At 44.8% G+C, this 21,200-nt stretch overlaps 1 protein-coding gene across 1 annotated transcript in view; it reads left to right on the top strand.

Moving 5' to 3' along the window:
* Positions 1–14,698, top strand: part of ASPSCR1 (alveolar soft part sarcoma chromosome region, candidate 1) — a gene marked incomplete at its 3' end in the record, with an annotated part of 37,945 nt that extends 23,247 nt beyond the window's left edge. The window contains exons 10-13 of the mRNA XM_008945065.1: positions 232–284; positions 13,374–13,425; positions 14,126–14,195; positions 14,511–14,698. Of these exons, the coding sequence (XP_008943313.1) occupies positions 232–284; positions 13,374–13,425; positions 14,126–14,195; positions 14,511–14,698 (363 nt within the window). The remainder of the gene's footprint in view (positions 1–231; positions 285–13,373; positions 13,426–14,125; positions 14,196–14,510) is intronic.
* Between the last annotated feature and the right edge of the window lie 6,502 nt (positions 14,699–21,200).

Here is a 21,200-nt window from a genome sequence, read left to right as displayed (position 1 = left end):
ATGGGATCTTGTGATTCCATGAGGCATGGCCTGGGAGGAGTTCTTTCTTTCCCTAAATACAGCCTCAGAGTGCAAAGATGTAACCTGCTCCCTGCCTTATCACTGCCTAGTAAGAAGCCTGTGTGGGCAATGGGAACATCCTTTCAGGAGCAGTAATCCCTCCCAAACCTGCTGTATTTATTGTTTTGGCTGCTGGGTGGTCCTGTTTTGTAACTTGTTTTTTAACTTCAGTTATTGCACCTCCCAGAATCATCTTGAACGATGCAAGTTTGACACTCTTTGAGGTAAGAACTCACACATGTGCTCTGTGATTCTCTCTTGTCTTGCTGCTCCCCTTCACCCTGCCTTATGCTTTTGTTACTTTGAGATGAAGCTGTGTAATGTCATCCCCTCAAGCTTTTGCTTAGCCAGGACTAATGAAACCAGGTGTTCTGGAGCACAAGCTCCTCACCAGAAGAGGTCCACCTTGTGCAACAATATGCACTGGCTGTTGTGGCAGGGTTGTGGGGTTTGCATTGTTTCACACGTACACTCAGTGCCTGAGCTGTATTTAAGTGACACATTATTTCAGAGCTGAGCTGATGTGAGTTTGCTGTATCAGTAGTTGGACTAGCATAGCAGATGTGATGCTGGATTTGGATAGTTAACTGTTCTCAGTTTCTACAGCAGGAGCTAAAGGCCATATTAGACAGAAGTATGACCTTTTTGACAATCACTATGTGAGAATTTATTTTAAGCCAGCTTGTACATTGAGGAATATGTACTCTTCATGTAGAACTTTTCTCAAAGGCTGAAATTTAGTTTTTTCAAATCCATATTTCTGTAATTTTTTTGCAAATGTCAGATAAAGTGGTCTTGAAGTCTCTGGACAGAGACCCTTGACTGTGAATCACACAGGTATTAGGAGACCCATAGGGTGATTTTGCTGCTGACTTTGCCCCCAGTTCACCCCGTTTAAAGCGTGCTGTCATTCGCAACTTCGTGGCCAGTTGTAAAGCAGTGCACTGAGGATCAAGTGCTTGACTTGCAGTGAGAGCTTTTGCTTGGTGCCCCTGAGGGAGCAGGAGGAGTGGGGCAGGAAGAGTGATGGAGAAGGGGCCTTTTCAGGCAGCATGATGAATTTGGGAGGAGTCAGCATACCTCTGAAGTTGTTTGTAGTGGAGCTTTCCAAACTCCACAACTTCCTGACCAGGCTGTGTGGAAGAGATACATGTGCAACTGCTTTTAGACTGCTGAATGTTCAGGGAAGCAAAGTGTGGATCTCCATGTTCACGGTGGGAAATCTTTCCTCTTCCTAATACTCTGTTAAGAATTCTTTGCTCAGGTTTGAAGTTTTGGGTGTGATGTTATTCACGTTGGAGTTCCTTGTATTTTTACCACGCCTGTGACAGATTTAGTTTCCTAGGGAGATTCTTGGGGATCACAGCCTCGTTTGGTTCTGTGGTTCAGGAGCTGCTGTGCAGCATCTCTTGGCCTTCCCCCAGCTCTGCAGCCTGAGGACTGCTCCATCAGCCATGGCCTCTGTCTGACTGTGCAGTTTGCGTGGCTGTTTGTCTCACTGACAGGAATGGGATGGTACGTGTGTTGGTAAGACATCATGTCATCATGGGTAGAGAGAATGTCTTTTTATTTTCAAAGCTTTTTTTTTTTTTTATATTTTATTGCTAAAAATACCAGTGGAAAGCACTTGGTGTCTTTGAGCCAGGAGATTTTGCTGTTTGGGCAGGCAGTTCTCTCAGCTTCCTCTGACTTGTGCCGTCTCACCCACATCTGCCACCCAAAACACTGTTCCCAAGGCACACATATTGGGAAAACGGTCAGGGGAAGAGCAGATAACTAAAAATGTTCTGCACATGTGAGTAGGTCTGAGGCAAGGGAAGCAGCTGTAGAGCTGTGACCAGTACAGACGGGTCTGACAGGGCACAGGCTCGTGTTCTGCTCTCTTCTGAGCTGCTGCCTCCGAGTCCCTCCCTCACCTAAAGTTGCGTTACACACATCTTCTAACATGTTTTTTTGAAAGCTTTTTTTTATCATTCCACAGCCTGGTCTGTGCAGCTCTTGGCAACAGAGGTCGCCTGCATAAATGGGGTGTTTTTTTTTTTTTTAGGATTGAGCTGGGATGTGTTCCCCGATTTCCTGTCTCAGCTTTCAGACTTGTGTCCCTACAAACTACACTGATTTTTTTTTTTGGTGTCTCTGTAGGAAGTGATACTCTTCCCCCACCCTAGATGCCACATTTTTCTCTAGAATCTCATGGACTTAAAGAAAAAATAAATAGTGCCAAAACTGGAAGATGCCCCTTTTGTTTTGTTTTGTTAAGTACATCCTAGTTGCTGAAGATGCAAAATCTGCCTCTGTAATGAACCTTTTTTCTGTTCTCGATTCTTTTCTTATTGGATGTTTTGTGGCTTCTTCAAATTCAAGGTACTTACCTTTCTGATGCTGCATTCTTCCACTATTTTCTGTCACTATTAGAAGATGCCCTGTCTGCTCACATGCCTGTACTTAGCACCTTGAAATCCCCTGTGATCATTCTCTTCCTCTTTTTTAATTAGCTTCTAAATCCTTTCATATTGTCCTCATTCCACAAAGAAAAGGAAATTTCTCTGACTTTTCAGTAAACTTGGATGCTGCACCCTCTGCTGACCTGTATCTTCCTCCTATTCGTCCAGCCTGTGGTGCTGTCTCTAGTCTCCATTGTTAGCCTTGCTCTGCCTTTGAAATAAAGTTAAAAAACCTTCTGCTCACCTGATTTTACCACTTGCTTGTCATGCGTCCACTTCCCCTCCATATTACCAATTTGTTGTCATCTCCAGCATACCTCTCATGTTTCTCAGGATGTCTTCTGAAACATGACTTGTTCAGTGAAACACCACAGAAATAATTACATCTTTGTCTTTGAATCAGAGCTGGTATGGCATGAATTTTGTTTCATTTACTGTGTTAAAACCTTTGTTCCATACTTGGCACCGTTACTTGTGCTTGTTACATGTGCGACAATTTCCCAGTTTCCTAGTTGTGACATTTACTGCAGAATTCACTCCTTGTGGCAGCTCCCTCAAACATAAAAAGAGTGTTAAATTGGTGCTTTGTAAAGACTTTGAGGTATCTTACAGCCTAGTCTTCTAGACTCTGTGAGAAATCACAACTTGATGAAGAATGTGGTCGATTTTACTGTCAAGCACCTTCAGTTTGTAGTGGCCTTCCTGAGACTGAAGTGCTTGCTGTGTGACGAGGCAAATGTGTAAAGCCTTGACGTCAGTACAGAACTGGCTGTTCACAGAATCATATCATAGAATCACAGAATGGTTTGGGTTGGAAGGGACCTTCAGGATCAGCTCGTTCCAAAGCCTCTGCCATGGGCAGGGACTCCTCCCACTAGACCAGGTTGCTCAAAGGCCCATCTGAGCTGGCCTTCAACCTTTCCAGGGATGGGGCATGCAAAACCACTCTGGACAACCTGAAGAGATTAACAGTTGCAGGACTTGGCATTTTCTTCTTAACCAGCTGGCTCAGTGTGGGTAAATGTAGTGATGCAGGTGGAAATAATTGAACATCATATAAATATCAGGGATGATTGTTACTGCTCTGGAGTATAGTCTTATGGTGATGAAATCATCAGCTCATGACTGAATAGCAGTCAAAACTGAGATGACCTCCTTCCCAAACCCCAAGGTATTCAAAATGAGGTAGGTAACAAAATAAGGAACATCACTGTGTCATTGTATGAAACCAGGGTTTGCTCCTGTCTGGAATAATGCGTGCAGATCTCATCTCTCATCTTAAAAAGGAACTGGTAAAGGTGCAGAGGAGGGCATTGAGGATCATCAGAATGGCTTCTACATCAAGAAAGACTGAGTAGGCTAGAACTTGTCAGTCTGTGAAAGGTGTGACTGGGAAAGAAATATCAAGGAGAAGCTGGAGGGGGTTGATTTTTTTTATTCTCTCCTCTACAAGAGTAAGTGGCATCAAGTGAGGCCACTTGTGAGCTAGAATAGAAGGCAGTTGTTAGTGCAACAGAAATTGTTTTCTTTAAAAAATGAAAGCAAATAAAATTATATTTAGGGAAGGTTTAGTCTTGACTGCAGGACCCTAGAGTGTGGGAAGTGAGTGCAGGATTTGACCAAAATGCTTGTGGCTAGCAACACTGCTCTAATTGAGGTGTGCAGAGTAGAGGTTTAGCAACAAGGAAATGAACACACGTGTCACTGGACTGGCAAGAAGCCACAGAGGAATTGATGTGTTTCAGGAGCAAAGAAACTCATCTATGTTCAGGGTGAGGTAAGAGAAGGCTGCAAGGTTCTGAGGCAATGTGGAAGGATAGAACAAGGTGAAGAGAGGGAGCAGAAAGAAATACGTGTCTGGACAGGGTTGGGTTCCACTGTCTATATTTAGAGTTTTAGACTTTGGGGCAATGGCTTCTGTGCTGCCAGGAATGTGTGCTGGGGGAAGGGCACATGAGCACGAGCATTAAAGCCTTGGAGCTGTTTGATGCAGCTGAATGTAAAATGGCCATTGTATAAAATGAGTTTGCAGATGGGAAGGGCTGTGTTTTAATGCCAGTGACCATGTAGGCTGTGTGCCTTGCCTGGGGCCCTTCAGCCCTTTCAGGTCGTGGTCTGTTATGGCAGGAATAATTCTGTGTGTTTATAAACATTTTAGTTGGATGAAGCATCAAACAGGAAAAAACCAATTCCCGCAGAGAACTTGTCATAGCATTCTGGTTACCCCTGCTGCTGGGCAGAGGCCACGGTGCTCTGACCGGCTCGGGCGGTGCCTTATCCCCGTGTAGGTGGGCTGGTTCTGGGGCAAGCTTTGCTCCCAGTTACCAGTGGAAATCGTTTCTCATCTGTAACTTGCCGCGTGCCTGCGAAGGCCCCGTGCTGGGATGCCTCTTGCTTGACCAGGCTCTGCCCTCCCCTTGCCCTGGAGCTGCGTGCTTGGCAGGGCCCGAAGGGGCTTTCTGTGGGGGAGCCGCTCGGGATTTCGTGTCCCTGGCAACGGTGTTATTGTTGGATGCCCTTTTTGTGGGCGGCTGCTGCTGCTGGGGCTGCTTTGCCCGAGCCTCAGTGCCCTCAGTAGGAAGGGCAGAGCCCCACACCGGGAGCAGGAGAGGTGGTGGTCGTGGTGCTGGGCCAGCGCTCGCGGCGGTTGCCTTCCACACCGGGGCTCTGCGCAGAGGCCGGTGCGGCTCGGTGTCCGTGCCTGCTCCTCAGCTGGGGGTTAGGCTCTGCATGGGTGGCTTGGGTGAAGACTCTGCCCCTTTCAGGCATCATGTGGTCTGTGGAAGGGAAACTTTTTGTACTTTAGTCAGATCTCCCCTTCCATTCTCATGATCTGGAAGGAAAGAGCTGAAAAGGTAGAGCTGCTCTGTGAAGACAGAAGGCATGTGCTGAAGGTATTTTGTAAAATGTGTGGCTCCCAGGGTGGGGAGGAGGAGCTCTTATGCCAAGGTTCCCTTGTGCTCAGCATCTCCACAGTGTGAGAGCTGATTCTGGAATGAATGCTGTTTCAGACCTGGGATGCAAACGTGGATTAAGTGCTCTGAAGTGTGTGGTTATTCCAGGTTGTGTAGGAAGAAGGGAGCATGGGTAAAGCAATAGTAATGCAATGGCCAATTTCTCAAGCTTTTTGACTGTTTGTTTTTTTTTTTGAGGCTGTGTGAAAGTTTGGGGAGAGGGGTAGCCTTTGTCAGTAGTACAGCTCTTTAAGGTTGTCAAATTGTTTAGTGTGACTGCTACAATTCACAGCTTTTGCTCCAGGTGCTCTGTCAGTAGTGTTAGCAACAGCCTCCTGGAATGCTTTGCACCTGATAGGGTTCCCTTGCAAAGATGCCTGCACATAATGTGACACTTTAATGGGATATTTCTTAGGTAACTAGAAACCTATTTTTCTGTTCAAAAGAGTTCTCCCAAAACAGGTGGAAGATGTTGTATCTAGCTAGTCTGGATTTTTCCCAGCATTTAACTTTCGTATTATAAGGCTGTTTGCTCTTCCATACACATCTTACCTGAGCAGAAGCTAACATAACAAAATACAGGTAGACTGTAAGTGCTTTGTAGAACACTTCTGGAGTTCCACTTTCATTATTCAGGAATAAAGTGACTTTCAGAGAAAGCAAAAACAATCATATGGAGGATTGCATTGAAATCTCATTATCTCAGTGATAACTGTGAGCTGTAATTGAAATTGTAGGAGCCTTAGAATTCCTAACTTTCAAGCATGAGATTTTTGTCTAATTACACTGTTCTATAAATGGTGTTCTTTTTTTTTTTTTTTAAAGGGCAGTTTATTCTACTTTTGCTTTCAGGGACTTCTTAGACTGTTGTTCCCCAGATATGGTGCGTGACTTTTGAGAGATGGAAAACAAGAAATAGTTGAGAAAACCAAAGAGTAAAGGAACAGAGGTTAGCTTAGAGCTTTTGCAAAATCTGGTCTCAGTTTTTTAAGTTGCCTCGTGTCTTCTCAAAATACATGATGCTGTCATGTCTAAATGTAAGTGGACTGCTACTACTTTTAAGTAGGACTGTGGCAGAGAAGCATCCAAGTATTTATTCCCTTCAGTTTAGTCATGGGCTACTTAATTGCCTTCTGTTTTCCCCTTTTCCTTGAGAAACGCCATGGTACGTAGGGAGTTCTAGCCCCATCCTCCAAAGATATGGGAATTCTTCTGAACTTCAAAAGGATTTTCTAGAAACTTAGGATCTTTGCTTAGGCTGTCAGAGGCAGAGCCTGCTTGAGCCCAAGCACAGTATTCTGGACATTGATCACTGCCTGCCTGAGTGTTTTAGGAACATACTGTCATGGAGACTGCATGATTTCTGAAAGTATCACAACCCTACCCTCTGCTAGGCAAGAAGGTAGAGTTGCTGCTTCTGTGATATGGCTGGGAGTTGGTTGTTTTGGGTTCAGACATGGATCACAGAGTTAACACCTGGCTTCTCCAGGCCTGAAGGGAGCAGTAGGCTCTCCTCCACTCCACAGACTGCCTTGGTGCTCTCTGGAGAAAAAAAAAAGTGGCTGGTGTCTGAGGGGGTAATGTGAGCACATGTGAGCATTCAAGTGTTTATAAGTGACTGAAATTTGTGCTGAAGCCAGGGACAGGAGTGACTGCAGATGGTAGAGTACCATATTATCAACACTTTGTCTCTCCACCCTTTCACTCTGTGCAAGCTGATAAGATTGGAACCACATTCATTAAATCTGCTTGCTTACAATGGAGGGAGAACTGTTATGCTGCATGCAAAACCAGGAAAAAAGACAAATATTGTCAATTTGTTTGCCAAGATATTTGGCCTGAAAGAACTGTCTGAAGTTAATTCTCCCAAAATGTGTGTATTTACAGTATAGTGAGCACGTGGATTGCCAGCATGGAGTTTTTGAAACCCATAAAGACTTCAAGGCGTTGCCTTTTATTTTTGTTGTTGTTGTTTTGTTTTGTTTTTGTTATTGCTGGTCTTGCTGGCTGACTTATCCTCATGTCCCTTGAAGTATTTTATAATGTTCTGCTCTCCAGAACTGATCAACTGCAGGCTTCCCTGTTGAGCACTTGGCTTTGGGTTCCTTACAGCTCTAGTTGCTTGTTTGTCTTTTTCTAGGCTAGCTGAGCTTTTCAGAGCAGCTTCTTAGCTTTTTATCCTCCTGGAAACAAGCATTTGTGTAGTGCCTCTTTAGGATGTGTTATTACTGATTATTGAGTTAATGCTAGGAAAGAGTTGGCAGAAGGTAAAAATACCAGCCACTGGAAAAGTCAAGGCTGCAAAGAGGGCAGGAGGCCATCATCTGTCTTCAGAGGAGCTAAAGGAACCCACAGGCTTCCACATAAATATTTAGATCTTCTAATCAGATCTTAGAGTGCACTGAGCGTTTCCTCTGGCATATGTACTGTGGGGCAGAAATCCAGAGGAGCTGTTTGTTCCTTTCTTTGCCTTTGGTTCTGTTTCCATATCCTACTTGTTAATGACAGTTTGGGCAATACATCTGGCACGCTTGTTCAGTGGAGCCAGCTACGAATTGAGCAGTGTGAAGCCTTCTCTGGTTTTGGCAAGAATCTAAATGCAATTTCAGAAAAAAATTACTTCATCAGAGTCAGCCCGTCGGAGGCATTTCCAGTGGCAGGCCTTGTGGTTTTTCCACTCACTACCAAAGAAAATTGCAATTAATACTGAAATTCATCCAGCCCAGAGGATGGCATTCACCTTCCTGTGTGACAGCTTAGCCCCTCACTTACCCACTCAGGACTTCCTCACCTGACCAGGCTTTGGTGCCAGCCCTGCCCCTGCTCTGAGTGGTGCTCACAGGGGCTTCCATGGGTCAGGGCTGGGCACTGCAGCCTGGGTCAGGGCTGGGCACTGCAGCCTGGGTCAGAGCTGGGCACTGCAGCCTGGGTCAGGGCTGGGCACTGCAGCCTGGGTCAGGGCCTGTTCTCGGGGAATTCTGCTCAACATGTTCTCTCTTCCACTGTCATTTTTGGAGTCCAGATCTTTCTGATCTCAACTCAAGGGCTCAATGAGTGTTCTTTATACCTGGATTCCTTCTTAAGTAGCTGTCTCAAAATAGTGCTTTCAAATCTTATCTTTGCCTTATGAATTTTAACATCCCCTGCTTTAGCTGGATCAGACCTCCTTCGTATTGGCTGCAGAATATCCATCTTCTTTGTCAGTTGCAGTCTACATTGAGCAGCTTTGTTCTCAAGTTATAAACACGAAGGACTTTGTCAGTTTGCCCCTTTCACCATGACTGTAGTGTTTATTTCTGTTTCAGCAATGCTTTGGAGTCTTGCTGGAAAAGCTTTTGATCCACCAGCTTTCCGGCGGAGTTTTCCAAAAGCTAGTTTATGTTTTTGGGGTGTGTGTACTATGCAGTATTTCATGGTGGTAGCTTGGGTTTCTCCTTCCATGCGCATGTTCCTTTGAAGTGCTTATGTTTTTATTCATCTTTTAACATCAAACTAACAGCAGACCTGTGGCACTCTAATCTCTTCAGATCGTATAACGGAAAGAATGCTTGTCCTGGCAGCTGCAAGCTCCCCTTAGACAGCAGTCTCTGTCTGGGGTGAAAGCATCTCTGGCAGTGAACAGAATAACTGCATGGTAATGACGCACCTATTTAGCAGTATTCTGTTCCAGGACGTTTTGAATGTGTATGTCTGGAGATACCCAGTGAAGGAAGAAGTACTGAAGTGTGATTTGGGAAGGGTTCTGCCTGGAATCCATTCTGTGCTCTAGAGAACGAGTCACTAAAACAGGCAGTAAAACAAAGCAGATTTTTTCCCTTTGTGTATCGCAGCTGGATTCAGAGGGGAATGTTGTTCTAGTGGAGATATTTTTACCGTGGAATGCAAGCTGCAGCAGCCTCAGTGTACCCCTCCACAGCCAGGATGCCCTGCTGTCATAAACCACCACCACCACCATGGTGTCTGGGTAACTGCAGGTTGCCTGTCTGGAATAAAACTTTGAGTTACTCAGCTATGTAGTTTCAGACTAAATGTGGCTTTATGAGTAACAGGCCGGTCTTCAGATTTCAGAAATGCAAAGTGTTCATTTAAACTTCTACAACTGTAAGTAAGTAAACTGATGAGGCTGTGTTCTTTAGATTTTTTTATATCCGAGGAGTCGCTCATTTGGAACAATGCTCCTGAAATGAGGAGGACAGTGAGCAGGACGTTGGCTTCCTTCGCTTCTTGCCTCATCAGTGATTTTCTAAACCCCTCAGAAGAAAGCTGCCCTATGATTAAGGCCTTGGATGAGACTGGAGAATTACATTCTTAGCTCTAGTTTCTGCTATGGCTATCTTATATGACTTTGAATAAGTTATTTAATCTCTTTAGGTCTCAATTTTTCATCTGTAGAAAAAACAAACAAAAAAACCCAACAAACCCAAACCTGATACTTCCTTAGAATTTTTTTTTATTTTGCATGTTTCTGCTCATTATATACATATAATGGCACAGTAGAGCACCATTTTCAGTTGTATTTTTAGGTGCTGTTGCAATAAAAATAATAATCTCTCTTGTAAATATGCCTTGCACAGTGTGATTAGAACATTAGAACCCAACAGATCAATACCATCTATTTTCCCAGTCAGAATGGCACTGTATCTTTTTGTGGAGATCAAAATCCAGAAAGAGAAGTGCTGGATACCTCAGCATAGGAACTAGCTGTTGCCTCACATTGTCGTAATTCTTCGCCTATAACTGGATGGAGTTTTTTGAGTATTTGTTTCAAACACCCTATGATTCTTCAGGCCAATCTGGCAGGCTCAGAGTGACTCTAATAGGTTTCTAAATCTGTGTTGATTCACAGATATTCTTATAAGAATCCTGTGCACTGAGGTTAAGAACTGCAGAGCAGATCTTCTAGGGACATTGATATATGTATTAGAAGAACTGCAAATGAGGAAACAGCAGCTGACTTGAAAACATAGTTTTTGATACAGCATATGATCCTCAGTCTTAGAGAATACTGAAGGCTCCAGCTTTGGGTTTGTATGCTTTCCTGGACTGCAGCTACTAAAGCCTTCTCATCTTTATGCCAAGACATTCTTTGGCCAGTGGAATCATTCCTCTGGACTTTTTTTTTTTATATGAAATCAGTGCTGATTTAAATAGTTCTGTTTTACAAAGAGCCTCGGACAGCATTATGTCCTGCCAGTGACTATCTGGAGAGTTCCTGGGGTGATCAGTGAGATGTAGCTTGCTGCCTTCTGTCTTGAGCCCCCAGTAAGTGCTGAAATTTTTATTGTACCTGAGAATTCTGCACAAGGGAAACTAGACAAGGAGTTGTATGAATGAGCCAATAGTCTATTTGAATTGAGAAGGAGCTTCTTTGATGTAAATTTGGCAAGAGGGGACTCTGTGTTAGCTGACCCCTAGGAGAGGATTGGGATGTAGGGAACTGAGCCATGGAAAGGAGGTTACATTCTGTATACTTGTGAGCTGTTGTTCCTTTAAGTTTCTTTCAATTAAAAGATTTTGAACTGGAACATTTGGACTGATGTTTTGCCAGCAGTGGGAAATAGTTGTGGACATGGATCCTGAAACTTAGAACTATGGTTATTTGTCAACCTGTGAGTAAATAGGGTAGAGGTTTATACTGGGGCACATTCTATCTATGTTTGTGTGGTTGAGTGTGTCTGTCCAGCTCTTGATCTGTGTTTCTCACTCCTTTTCTCTTTGTGCCTCATGCAGGCCCTGCCATGAATTTTCTCTGACCCCTTGGGGCCATTCCCACATGAAGCTTTGATGTGTGTGCCCAGAGCTTGATTGACAAGGAAGTTTTGGTGGCGGCAGCAGGGAAACGAAGAGAAAAGGGCAGGGCTTTGAACTAAAGGGCTTTGAGCTCTGAGATGCTGTGCTTACTTATCTCCTTCAGAATGTTAATTATTTACCAAGATAATTGGTTGGGAGAGGAAAAAAAGAGAGGGGAGGTTATTAAAAAATTCCAACACTAACACACTACAAAACCCTCATTTTCCAACTTGCAGCTGGCATGAAAAGGATGTTGTGTGTAAAAGGGCTTGAGTGTATGTGTGTTGGGGGGGAGGGGCCTTTTTAAGGCACCCATTTCCTAAATAGAGGGATCCCTTCAGATGAATGCAGCGGAGACATCAAAGCTCTTGCAAGAGTTTTCTCTGGGGTTTCTAAACTGTGTCTGGTACGTTTTAATTAAAAAAGTTTATGGGGAGCTGTCTTTGTGACTGGAGCAGGCAACCTTAGGCCCTGTTGACTGAGGAATGAAATGTTGAAAGACCTAGTAAATAATAATTTCTGCTAAAATGTCAGTTTGAGGATGTGAAGATGCCTGGCTACTTTAGCAGGAGCTGCAACTTAAGAGTGGGCTGATGAATATCTCCTGCTTCAGTCTTACACGATATAGGTCATACTATATGTGAAAGTCTCCTATAGTCTTTGGATTAATGCCAAAAAATCTGTAACACTACATACTTATGTGAATTTTGTAGCTGGGAGGATAGGTGAAGCTGTTTCATTTTGCCTCCAGTTAATACAGTTTTATTAGTCCCCGTATTAGGTAGCCATCCACAGACCCCTCCATGAATATCAGGGTTCCTTTGAGTTCTGGTAATTGCTGTGCTGGATCAGGGCCAGAGACTGTCATTCCAGTCTCCTGATTGTGCTGATGGTGGCAACAGAGCTTCAAGAAAACTCAAGAGCATGAAGCCTACGTTAAGTATGTATTAATGATATGAAGAGGGGCAGCTGTTTCCTTTGTCTATTTATTTGTCGGAGCAAGGTGAGAAATGTAGTGGCATTGTTTTGTCAGGGTGAATGTAGACCATTGATCAGCATTTTCAGTAGAGTTTCTGGCTTTGACAGTATTTACTTTTACACTATGATGATTTGGTTTCTTTACCAGTCTCTTAAGGCCTTCTGAAAGCTTAAAATAATTATTTCACCTATTTTTTTCTTTATGTAGTGTTATACTGACATGTTAATTCAGGAAATAAAGATGATATTTTTCTTTTGGAATTGTTACTGGTACAGCTGGTTACACCATATCATATTAGTCTTCTCCATATCACCTTCAAACCCTTTTAAACAGATGAGCCTGTCCTTGCAGCAGTGGCTGTTGTTACCCTAGAGCTTAATAATTTTAAATCTTACTCTTCATTCCCCTGAGGGCACTCGGGTGAACCATCTGAACGTGGTGATGTGGTGCTTCTTCCTGTATCACTTAGTTCCAGCTGCAGTCTTTTTACTGCTTCGGTTTCTTTTGAGGGTGTGGTGTCATATTATAGAATCATTTAGCTTGGAAGAGACCTTTAAGATCAAGTCCAAACGTTAACCCAGGACTAGGAGGTCACTGCTAAACCTTCTGGTGTTCAACCTCTCCTGGCACAACTTGACCATTTCCTCTTGTCCTACCACTGCATCATGGAGAGATGTTGAAACTAGACAAATTCCAACTAGAGACAGATGATAAATGTGGTAGAATAATATAGAATAGATTTCTGAGGGCATAGCTGGATTTTCCTTCTCTTGCTATCAGCCGCTCAGGTCTCGGAAGATATCTAGTGATATTCATGTTATCTGCTCAGCAGTGGGGAATGTGCATGGAATGTGATGCCTGAGACAGAGGGACAGCAGAGAACAGATGGCAGGGCAGCCGCGTGCTGGGCGCTTGCCGTGCGGCTCGGCTCATCTCTGTGGAGAACAGGACATAGAATTTTGCTTCGTGTCTTACTCTGGGCCCTGTGCTCTACACAAGTTGAGCCTTTTCTGAAATACAGATGCTTCACTGACCTCAGCTTGAACTCTGTGAATTTGTCTGTAGCTGTCTAACCTGTCTCTAATGGCCACAGTGAACTGTGAAATCATCTACAATCAGTGATCTCTTTTTCCCCTTTTGCTGCAGGCTAAGCTCTTTCCAACCGCTGTCATTCATTTTGGATCTGAGGAGTGCAGGGGTGAGTGAATTTCTTCTCTGCTTCAGCTGACTGTATAGCTCCTATAGTAGACCCAGAAGAATTGCAACCTTACATGCAGAGTTGTTCTGACAAAAGACAATGCTGTCCTCAGGAACGCTGGTGAATGTGCCCCTTCAAATGGCTGGAGCTTGTCAGCACGAGCTTGGTCAGTTAACGTGAGCACAGATGTAAGCACAGTACCTTTTCTTGTGAGAAGCCATGGGATAGGCATGGTCTGCTATGGGGATAAGAATGATAGAAGAATGACTCTGCAGAAGGAAATTCCATTATTCAGAGTGGTAGCCAGACAAATGACCGTGAAACACTTTTACAGACCTCCTGTTGTAGTGCACTGGCTGAAGATGGGAGAGCAGATCCAAGTCATTAATTCTTTGACATCTCAGCATTATGCTTAGAATCTCTGTTTCTCCCAGAGATTAAAGCATGCTCTGGCTTCACAGAAAAGTTTCTGAGATGCAGTGAGCACTGAAAGAAAATGTCAAGGCGTGGAGGTTTGAATGGTGAAATAGGGCACCTTGGGTTGTGGAATAAAATGTCATAGTTTAAAAATGCCCTGTGTCAGCTGGGGAAATGGATGGAGCAGTATACAGCAGGTATTTTCTGAGCAGAGAGCTGTGTGATTCTGTGGTGATTGATGTCTCTATTACCAAACAAGTATTTGGGTTTCATTTTTAAACAGATTGTTACCTGAAATCGGACCTGCTGAGCTCTGCGGTTTCCCCTTCTGCAGCTGATGTATTAGTAGCCAGGTATGTGGGGACTGAACAGAACTGCAAACGAGTGAGTGTTTCAGGGGTGTGAAGCATGAAACGAGCCCATCTTACTACAAAGAAATATGTGCTGAAGATGCTGAGACAGGAGAAACAGTCATATTGCCATACTTGACTTCATAGCTTTGTGGATCCCTCTTTGCAAAGTAGGATATCAATGACTAAATCAAGTAAATCCTGTCACTTCCATCACAAAAAAGATGAGCCTTTTCCGTCTGACTTTAAAGGTGGTGGTGGTGGTACAAGAGGCTATTATGAAAAAAATTAAGCTGAATTGCTTCTGTTCTTCCTCAGGTGTTTGTCTGAATCGTCGGTTCCTCCCGCTTCGCCATCGCTGGAATCAGCAGTTCCACCCCTGCCTGCACCAGGAGTGGGAAGTGACAGGCAGAGCAGTGAGCAGCCAGAGCCAGCCAGCGTGCACGAAGCTCCGCAGGTGTCGAGAAGGGTCCCAGGGAAAATACCCAAATGGCTGAAGCTGCCAGGTACCATGAAGCCAGAGCAGAGCTCTTGTGGTTCAGAACTCCCCAGAAAGGCAGGCTCCTCTGTGCCAGATGTGTTGGATGTTAGAATCACAGAATGGTTTGGGTTGGAAGTGACTGTCAAGATCGTCTAGTTCCAAATCCCCTGCCATCAGATGTGTTGGATGTTAGAATCACAGAATGGTTTGGGTTGGAAGGGACTGTCAAGATTGTCTAGTTCCAAATCCCCTGCCATGGGCAGGGACACCTCCCACTAGACCAGGTTGCTCAAAGCCCCATTCCACCTGGTCTCGAACACCTCCAGTGACAGAGCATCCACAGCTTCTCTGGGCAACCCGTGCCAGTGTCTCACCACCCTCATCATGAAGAACGTCTTCCTTATTTCTAATCTAAATCTGCCCTCTCCCAGTTTGAAGCTGTTAACCCTTGTCCTGTCACTGCAAGCCCTTGTAAAAATTCCCTCCCCAGCTTTCTCGTAGGCCCCCTTGAGGTACTGGAAGGCCACACGAAGGCCTCTCTGGAGCCTTCTGTTCTCCAGACTGAACAACCCCAACTCTGTCAGTCTGTCCTCCCAGCAGAGGTATTCCAGCCCTCTGATCATTTCTGTGGCCACCTCTGGACCTACTCCAATAGATCCCTGTCTATCCTGTGTTGAGGACTCCAGAACTGGACCCAGCACTGCAGGTGGGGTGTCTCCCCAGGGAGGAGCAGAGGTGCAGAATCCCCTTCCTTAACCTGCTGACTGCATGTCTTCTAATGCAGCCCAGGATATGGCTGGCTTCTGGGCTGCATTCACACATTGTTGGCTCATGTTGAGTTTTATATCAACCAGCACCCCCAAGTCTTTCTCCTCAGGGCTGCTCTCAATGCCTACTCTGCCTAGCCTGTGATTGTACTTGGCATTGCCCTGGCCCCAGTGCAGGACTTTGCCCTTGGCCTTGTTGGACTTCTTGAGGTTGGCATGTGCCCACCATGTGAGCCTGTCAAGGTCCCTCTGGACGACATCCCCTCCCTCCAGTACTCTTGACATTATTCTTGAAGATGTCAACGTAACGAGGCCTCCAGGACATTTGGTTCAGTGCTTATCCATGACAAATCATTTTGTGACTTAAACCTCAGTGTTCACTGGAGAAGTATCTAACTGCAGGGTCTGGGCATTATTGAGTCGTGTCTAATCCATATGCTTGCATCATCTTAAATATGTTCTGGGCTTAATGTGTTGAGTTCTTAAGTATGCTAGTGTAGTTCAGGTACTGATAGGCATGATATTTCACATACCAAGGGCCTGTGTCACCTGTTACATCTATTATAATTTTTCCTTTGCTGGTGTAGTCTTAGTACTTTCCTTTTTCTTGATTGTTTTGAGGTGGTCTTTCTGTTTTTAATCCTCACTGCAAAGCAGTAGTGGTTTTCCATGTTAAGATTGCAACCAGGTTTCCATTATGATTTTTTCCTGGCTTATCCTGATGAGAAAACATCGACCTTGCTTTTAGTCCCAGAACCAATACCTAATGTGTAGTTTCATGTGGGAATTTATACAAAATACAAAGTAACTAGAGGAAGGATTTCTGAATTAAACAATTGGCAATATTCACTTTTTGATGCAGTGGCAAAGCAGAGGAGAGGAGGAAAAAAGGAAAAAAAAAAACCCAAAACCTTACCTTAATTCAGCTCCCTTAACAGCAACAAAGCTAGGAATTACATGGTATTCACTAGCTAAGAGTGCCAAATGTTGACATCCTGAATGAGACTTTTAGCATTTGCTTGGAAGATACTCCGGGGCCGTCAGCTCCCACAAGCACAGCATCAGGTGTGAAAGGGTTGCTGGAAGGCTGCAGATGCTGGGTTGGTGTGTTCCCCTGCTGTGGCTGGTGTGTTCTAGACTGGCACTGGGATCCTGATGCAGACTGTGAGAGAAACAGTGTGATTATTTCCCATTTCCAGTATGCTTGAAGTGCTCCACTTAAGAGTAGAACCTTCTTTCCCAAGTGAAGATTATCTGGATAAAGTAGGAAATAACATCTCACCTGCCTGTGCAGGTTACCCATGAACAGCTGATACAAAATGTTAATAACATGCTGTAACCTGTGTGTTAATAGCATGTAGGATGAAGTTCCCCACTCTGGAAGTGATGATGTGTTCACCCTTCCATCTCTGCAAGAAGTGTTCCTACATGCTACCCAGCTGGCCAGAGCACAGCAGTGTATAGAGCCCTCAGCAACCAGACCAGTTCTTGACAACTGATCCAGTGCAACTTGGTTTAGTGTTTTAATGCTCTTATGTTTGTTTTGTAGGTGGGAAGAGATGAAACATGGATGGATGAGCAGTCAGCTGTGCCTCTTTCCTGATGAACTTATTCAGAATGTGTAAGAAATTGTTGGTGGCCCTGGAAAGATCTAATTTGTATGAATATTAGTTATAAATAGAAAATTGTAATTTCAAATGCTAGTTTCACCTTTTGGAAGAGTGGAAAGCCTGTTTTTGGTCTTCATGACTATAGAAGCAAGATTAGAGATTAAATTAAAGGTTTCTTGCATGCAGATAATACGAATAGCGAATTAAGGGGGAAATGATTTCTGCATACTTTCTGTGAAGGACTTTGATTCTATCCATATTCTTGAATTCAAATCTTGCCAATTCTGTCTTCAGAGAACTCGAGTCTGGCTGTCTGCATTCTGGCAGCAAGATACAGTCTGATTCAGTTTTACCTATAGCCAAGTGCTGCCTAGAACAAGGTGACTGCTTCTTGCTGGCTGGGGTTAGTGCTGCTCATTCTGGGCACAGCTGGCTGGAAGGTGAGTGGAGGGGAAGCCCTTCCTCACCAAAACAGTTCAAACAGGCCTTTCCTGTGTACCTCTTTGTCTGCTGCACTTACATTGTTTTCAGTTGCCAGAATCTTGTCAACAAAGAACACAGGTATCTGTTGATGAATACATGTGGAGTTTGTTTCTGTTTATTTTCACTACATAGAATCAACATCAGTAACTACAGATACAGTGAGGAAAAAAACCCTACAGTAGAAGGGTCTTTTCATGTGACCTTCAATCTATGGACTTCTGAGATCCAAACGTTCCCACAGCAGAGTGGCTGCTCTCTGCATTGCAGTTAGTGTACAGAGGGAGGCCCTTGTCCAGGGATAAATATTTTTGGTTAGAATTGCACTTACACTGGAGCTGAAGTGTATAGTGCCACAGCAGCCATGGTGCTGTGTTTTATCTGAAGTCTTCTCCATGGATCAGTGGTGTCTATTGGACAGCTGGGGTTCTGTGCCATGGTAATAACATGTTTTCCATTTTCCCTGTGGAGACAGTTGTTCCCTGAACTACGTGTGCATCTACACAATTTGTAGCTGTAATAAAGCAGTGGCTATAGGAGGCCTTTTTGTCGGTCTCTTTGATAAGACATTTCTTCCCTGCAGTACTCAGTTTCTCTGTCAGTTCACAGGAACCTGCTCCCTCTTCAATGGCCCTGTCATGCCTCATTCCTTTCCTCACAGTCTTGGTGTTTTTTTTTTTTTTCCCAACAAAGCAAAATGGAGCTTTGTACCATCTGAATGAACTTCAAAGTGGCTAGAAAGGGCACCCAGGGTTCCTGGCACTTGTCATTGTCTCCCAGCCTGGCCAACAATTCCCTTCAGGTCTAATTACTTCCAAATGCTCTCAGATGCTTTGAAGAAGCTCAGAGGGAGGAGTCAGCATGAAAGGTGGAAGAGGAAGAAGGAGACTCAAAAGTGGAGGAAGCAGTATGCTGTATCAAAAATGCTGATTTCTTGTATGTCACCCAGACATAAATGGGATAAATGGGGAATGTGTGTGGCTGCTGGCAGTGGGGAACACAAGAGCACTCTGTACAGCTGCTGCTGTAAATCCTCCCTGTGGACAGCAAGCCCTTCTGGCACCTGACAGGCTATAAAAGACATACTACATCAAACAGAAAAAAAATGAAATAATGTTTCAAGTTTATTACTTTAGTGGGCTATGGGGGGACTGAGCCTACACTCCATAGGACTGTCTGTGTCTTGGTTCAGGAGCTGTGTCAGGCTTACTTCACAGCAGTCAGAGGTAGATTGTAGCTAGAGCTGCTTTGCTGAACTTAGGCAGGATACATAGGGGACAAGTAATAGCCATAGCTAATGATAGGTGATGGTACAGTTGTGCTGGTGTTTGATACACAGGGTTAGAATGAACAGGAGGAGTTTGGTTGGTGTAGGAAGTTACAGTGTGCTTTCAGATGCACTATTCTTATTTTTTGAGGAACACAGGCAATATCAAATAGTACTCCTTGGCTCATCTGCTTCAGCAAAGAGTTAGCACCCAAATTGTCACCTGCAAGTACCTGATACGGGAAAACAGAAGTTTAGGGACACAAGCAGGAGTATCATTGCACAAGCAGTTTCTTGGGTTAAGTAGGGGGATTAGGAGACTTCATCCTGCTTACCTCAGTCAGTTCTGCCCACCCTTGCCCCTGCGCAACTCAACCATGTATCAAACCAAAATAATCTCTTCCAGGAGAATGAAAAATTGGTACCTTCAGCTAGACCAGAGGTCTTATTCCCCTTCCCCTATGGGAAGAAGAGTTAGCTTTTGCTGCTGCTGCTATTAAATTACTGCTTTACTGCTAACATTGACATCAGCAATCCTCTTCAGTCAAGAACCCTTCTGTATGGACCAGCTCAGGGAAGTGAACTCGAGCCTTTTTAGGGCAGAGGCTTTGAAAGACCCATGTGTCATTAGGAATCGGACTGGGGGGAGAGGTGAGGATCTGGAAAAGGCAAGAAAGTCAATATGAATTCTTTAAGAGGGACAAGATGCTCCAGAATTTAAAACTGCAGGTTCTTCAGTTGCTATGAGGATTCCTACCCTGCCACAGAACAATACATGCAAGTACTTGATGAGCTGGATTATCAGTATCACTTCTGCTGTGGTAGTTGAACTCATCCCTGGGATTTTTGGGCATTCAAAGGTAGCATTACTTGTGGCTTTGTTTGTTGGTTTTTTTTTTTACCCCCTATGGTTGCCAGGCTGAAGGCTGAACTAGGTCAGGCCCTTTGCTGGTTTCAGTTGTACAGCTGCACAAACAGTTATCTTGGCAAAGAGGCTGCAGTGCAGAGGGATGGGGCACTGCTGGTGCTGGTACTATCATCAGAAAGAATGTGTGTTAACTTGTGGCTTTAACTGAAGTTCCCAAGTAGCTGGTGTCCTGAGTGATGACCTTGATAGCTCTTGGCTGAAAGAGTACAGTGACCTACTGAGCCTCTGCCTGCTACAGCTGTCAGGGAGGAGAATTGCTATGGCTAACCATGAAGAGTGCAGATGGCCAACCCCAGCGTGTGCAGTCCCCCAGGCGTGCTGCTCTCAGCTGCTGCTCGCGCATCCGGCTGCGTTTCCCAGCAGAGCCCGTTCCGTTCTGTGGGTCCTGCCTACACGGGTAAGGTTTCTTATTTCACAGCTTCCCCTCTGGCCCCCCCGCTGGCTGAGGGGCCAGGCTGTCCCATGATGTGGGATTTTCACACATGCTGTTTGTTATTCTGTCCTTTTTCCTTTGGTCCTACGGAGATTTAGAGAAGAGGGTGGGTGAGGGGAGAACTTTGCAAGTCTTTGAAGCAACTTGACTTTCAATGATTAATTGCAGCAAGAAACCTACACAGGGGAGGGAGACTCGGTTTTAATTTATTGATGTTTCTTTGTGAGAACAAATTTATAGCAGAGGGGAAACAGATTCTGGGAATATCAAATGGTTAAAAGGTTCCAAGCATTCTTTGATGTCACAGCCCTGGAGAAACACTGGAAGGTAGTGATGGACAGACACTGTTTATTTATAAAATAAAGATCAGTTACCTGCTTTTGGCAAGAGCGGGTGACTGAGCTCCTGTTAACAACCTATTCATCAAACAGGCTTGGAGCTGGACCTGAGGTTTTTGCCACAGCTGCCTGCTGTGGTGTTGAAAGCTTGATGTTTGGATGATGTTTCCAGCCATTAATTCCTTCCATGCACCTCTGTGAAGCAGCACGTGCTTCTCACATCAGTGGAGGAAGCTACAGCACCTTAGCATGCTGTGAGGAACAGGCTCCTGCGAGTGGAGCGAGGCAGCAGGATGGACACGAGTGACACAAACAGGAACAGGCGTGTGGCACACGCTGTTCAAAGACAAGGTCTGAGAGCACAGCTGCCTAGGGCGTTGTGCTTGGTGAAGGAGAGAGGAAACAGAAGCAAAATGGCAGAGAAAGAAAAAGCTGAAACTTTTCTTCCTAGAACTGGACACTGAGGATGACCCAGATGGTCACTGTCAGGTCAGGATCTTCAGCTGGTACGGCCCATGTGCCTCACGAGGCCTCTAGAAATCTAGAAGCTGTAAGGAGAGCAGCGAACCTGTCAGCACAGCAGCCGGGTCCCCAGAAGGTCCCCCCCAAGGAAGAGGATGAGGCTGCTGCAGCCCCAGCGCCGCAGTCCCGTACCAGCTGCGGCAGCACCTTCTCCAGCTGCTCCACGTCCACCGTCTCCAGGA

Source organism: Merops nubicus, unplaced genomic scaffold (genome assembly GCF_000691845.1).
Source record: "Merops nubicus isolate BGI_N331 unplaced genomic scaffold, ASM69184v1 scaffold5820, whole genome shotgun sequence".
In the NCBI taxonomy this organism is placed as follows: domain Eukaryota; kingdom Metazoa; phylum Chordata; class Aves; order Coraciiformes; family Meropidae; genus Merops; species Merops nubicus.
This window is presented reverse-complemented; position numbering and strand designations above follow the sequence as displayed.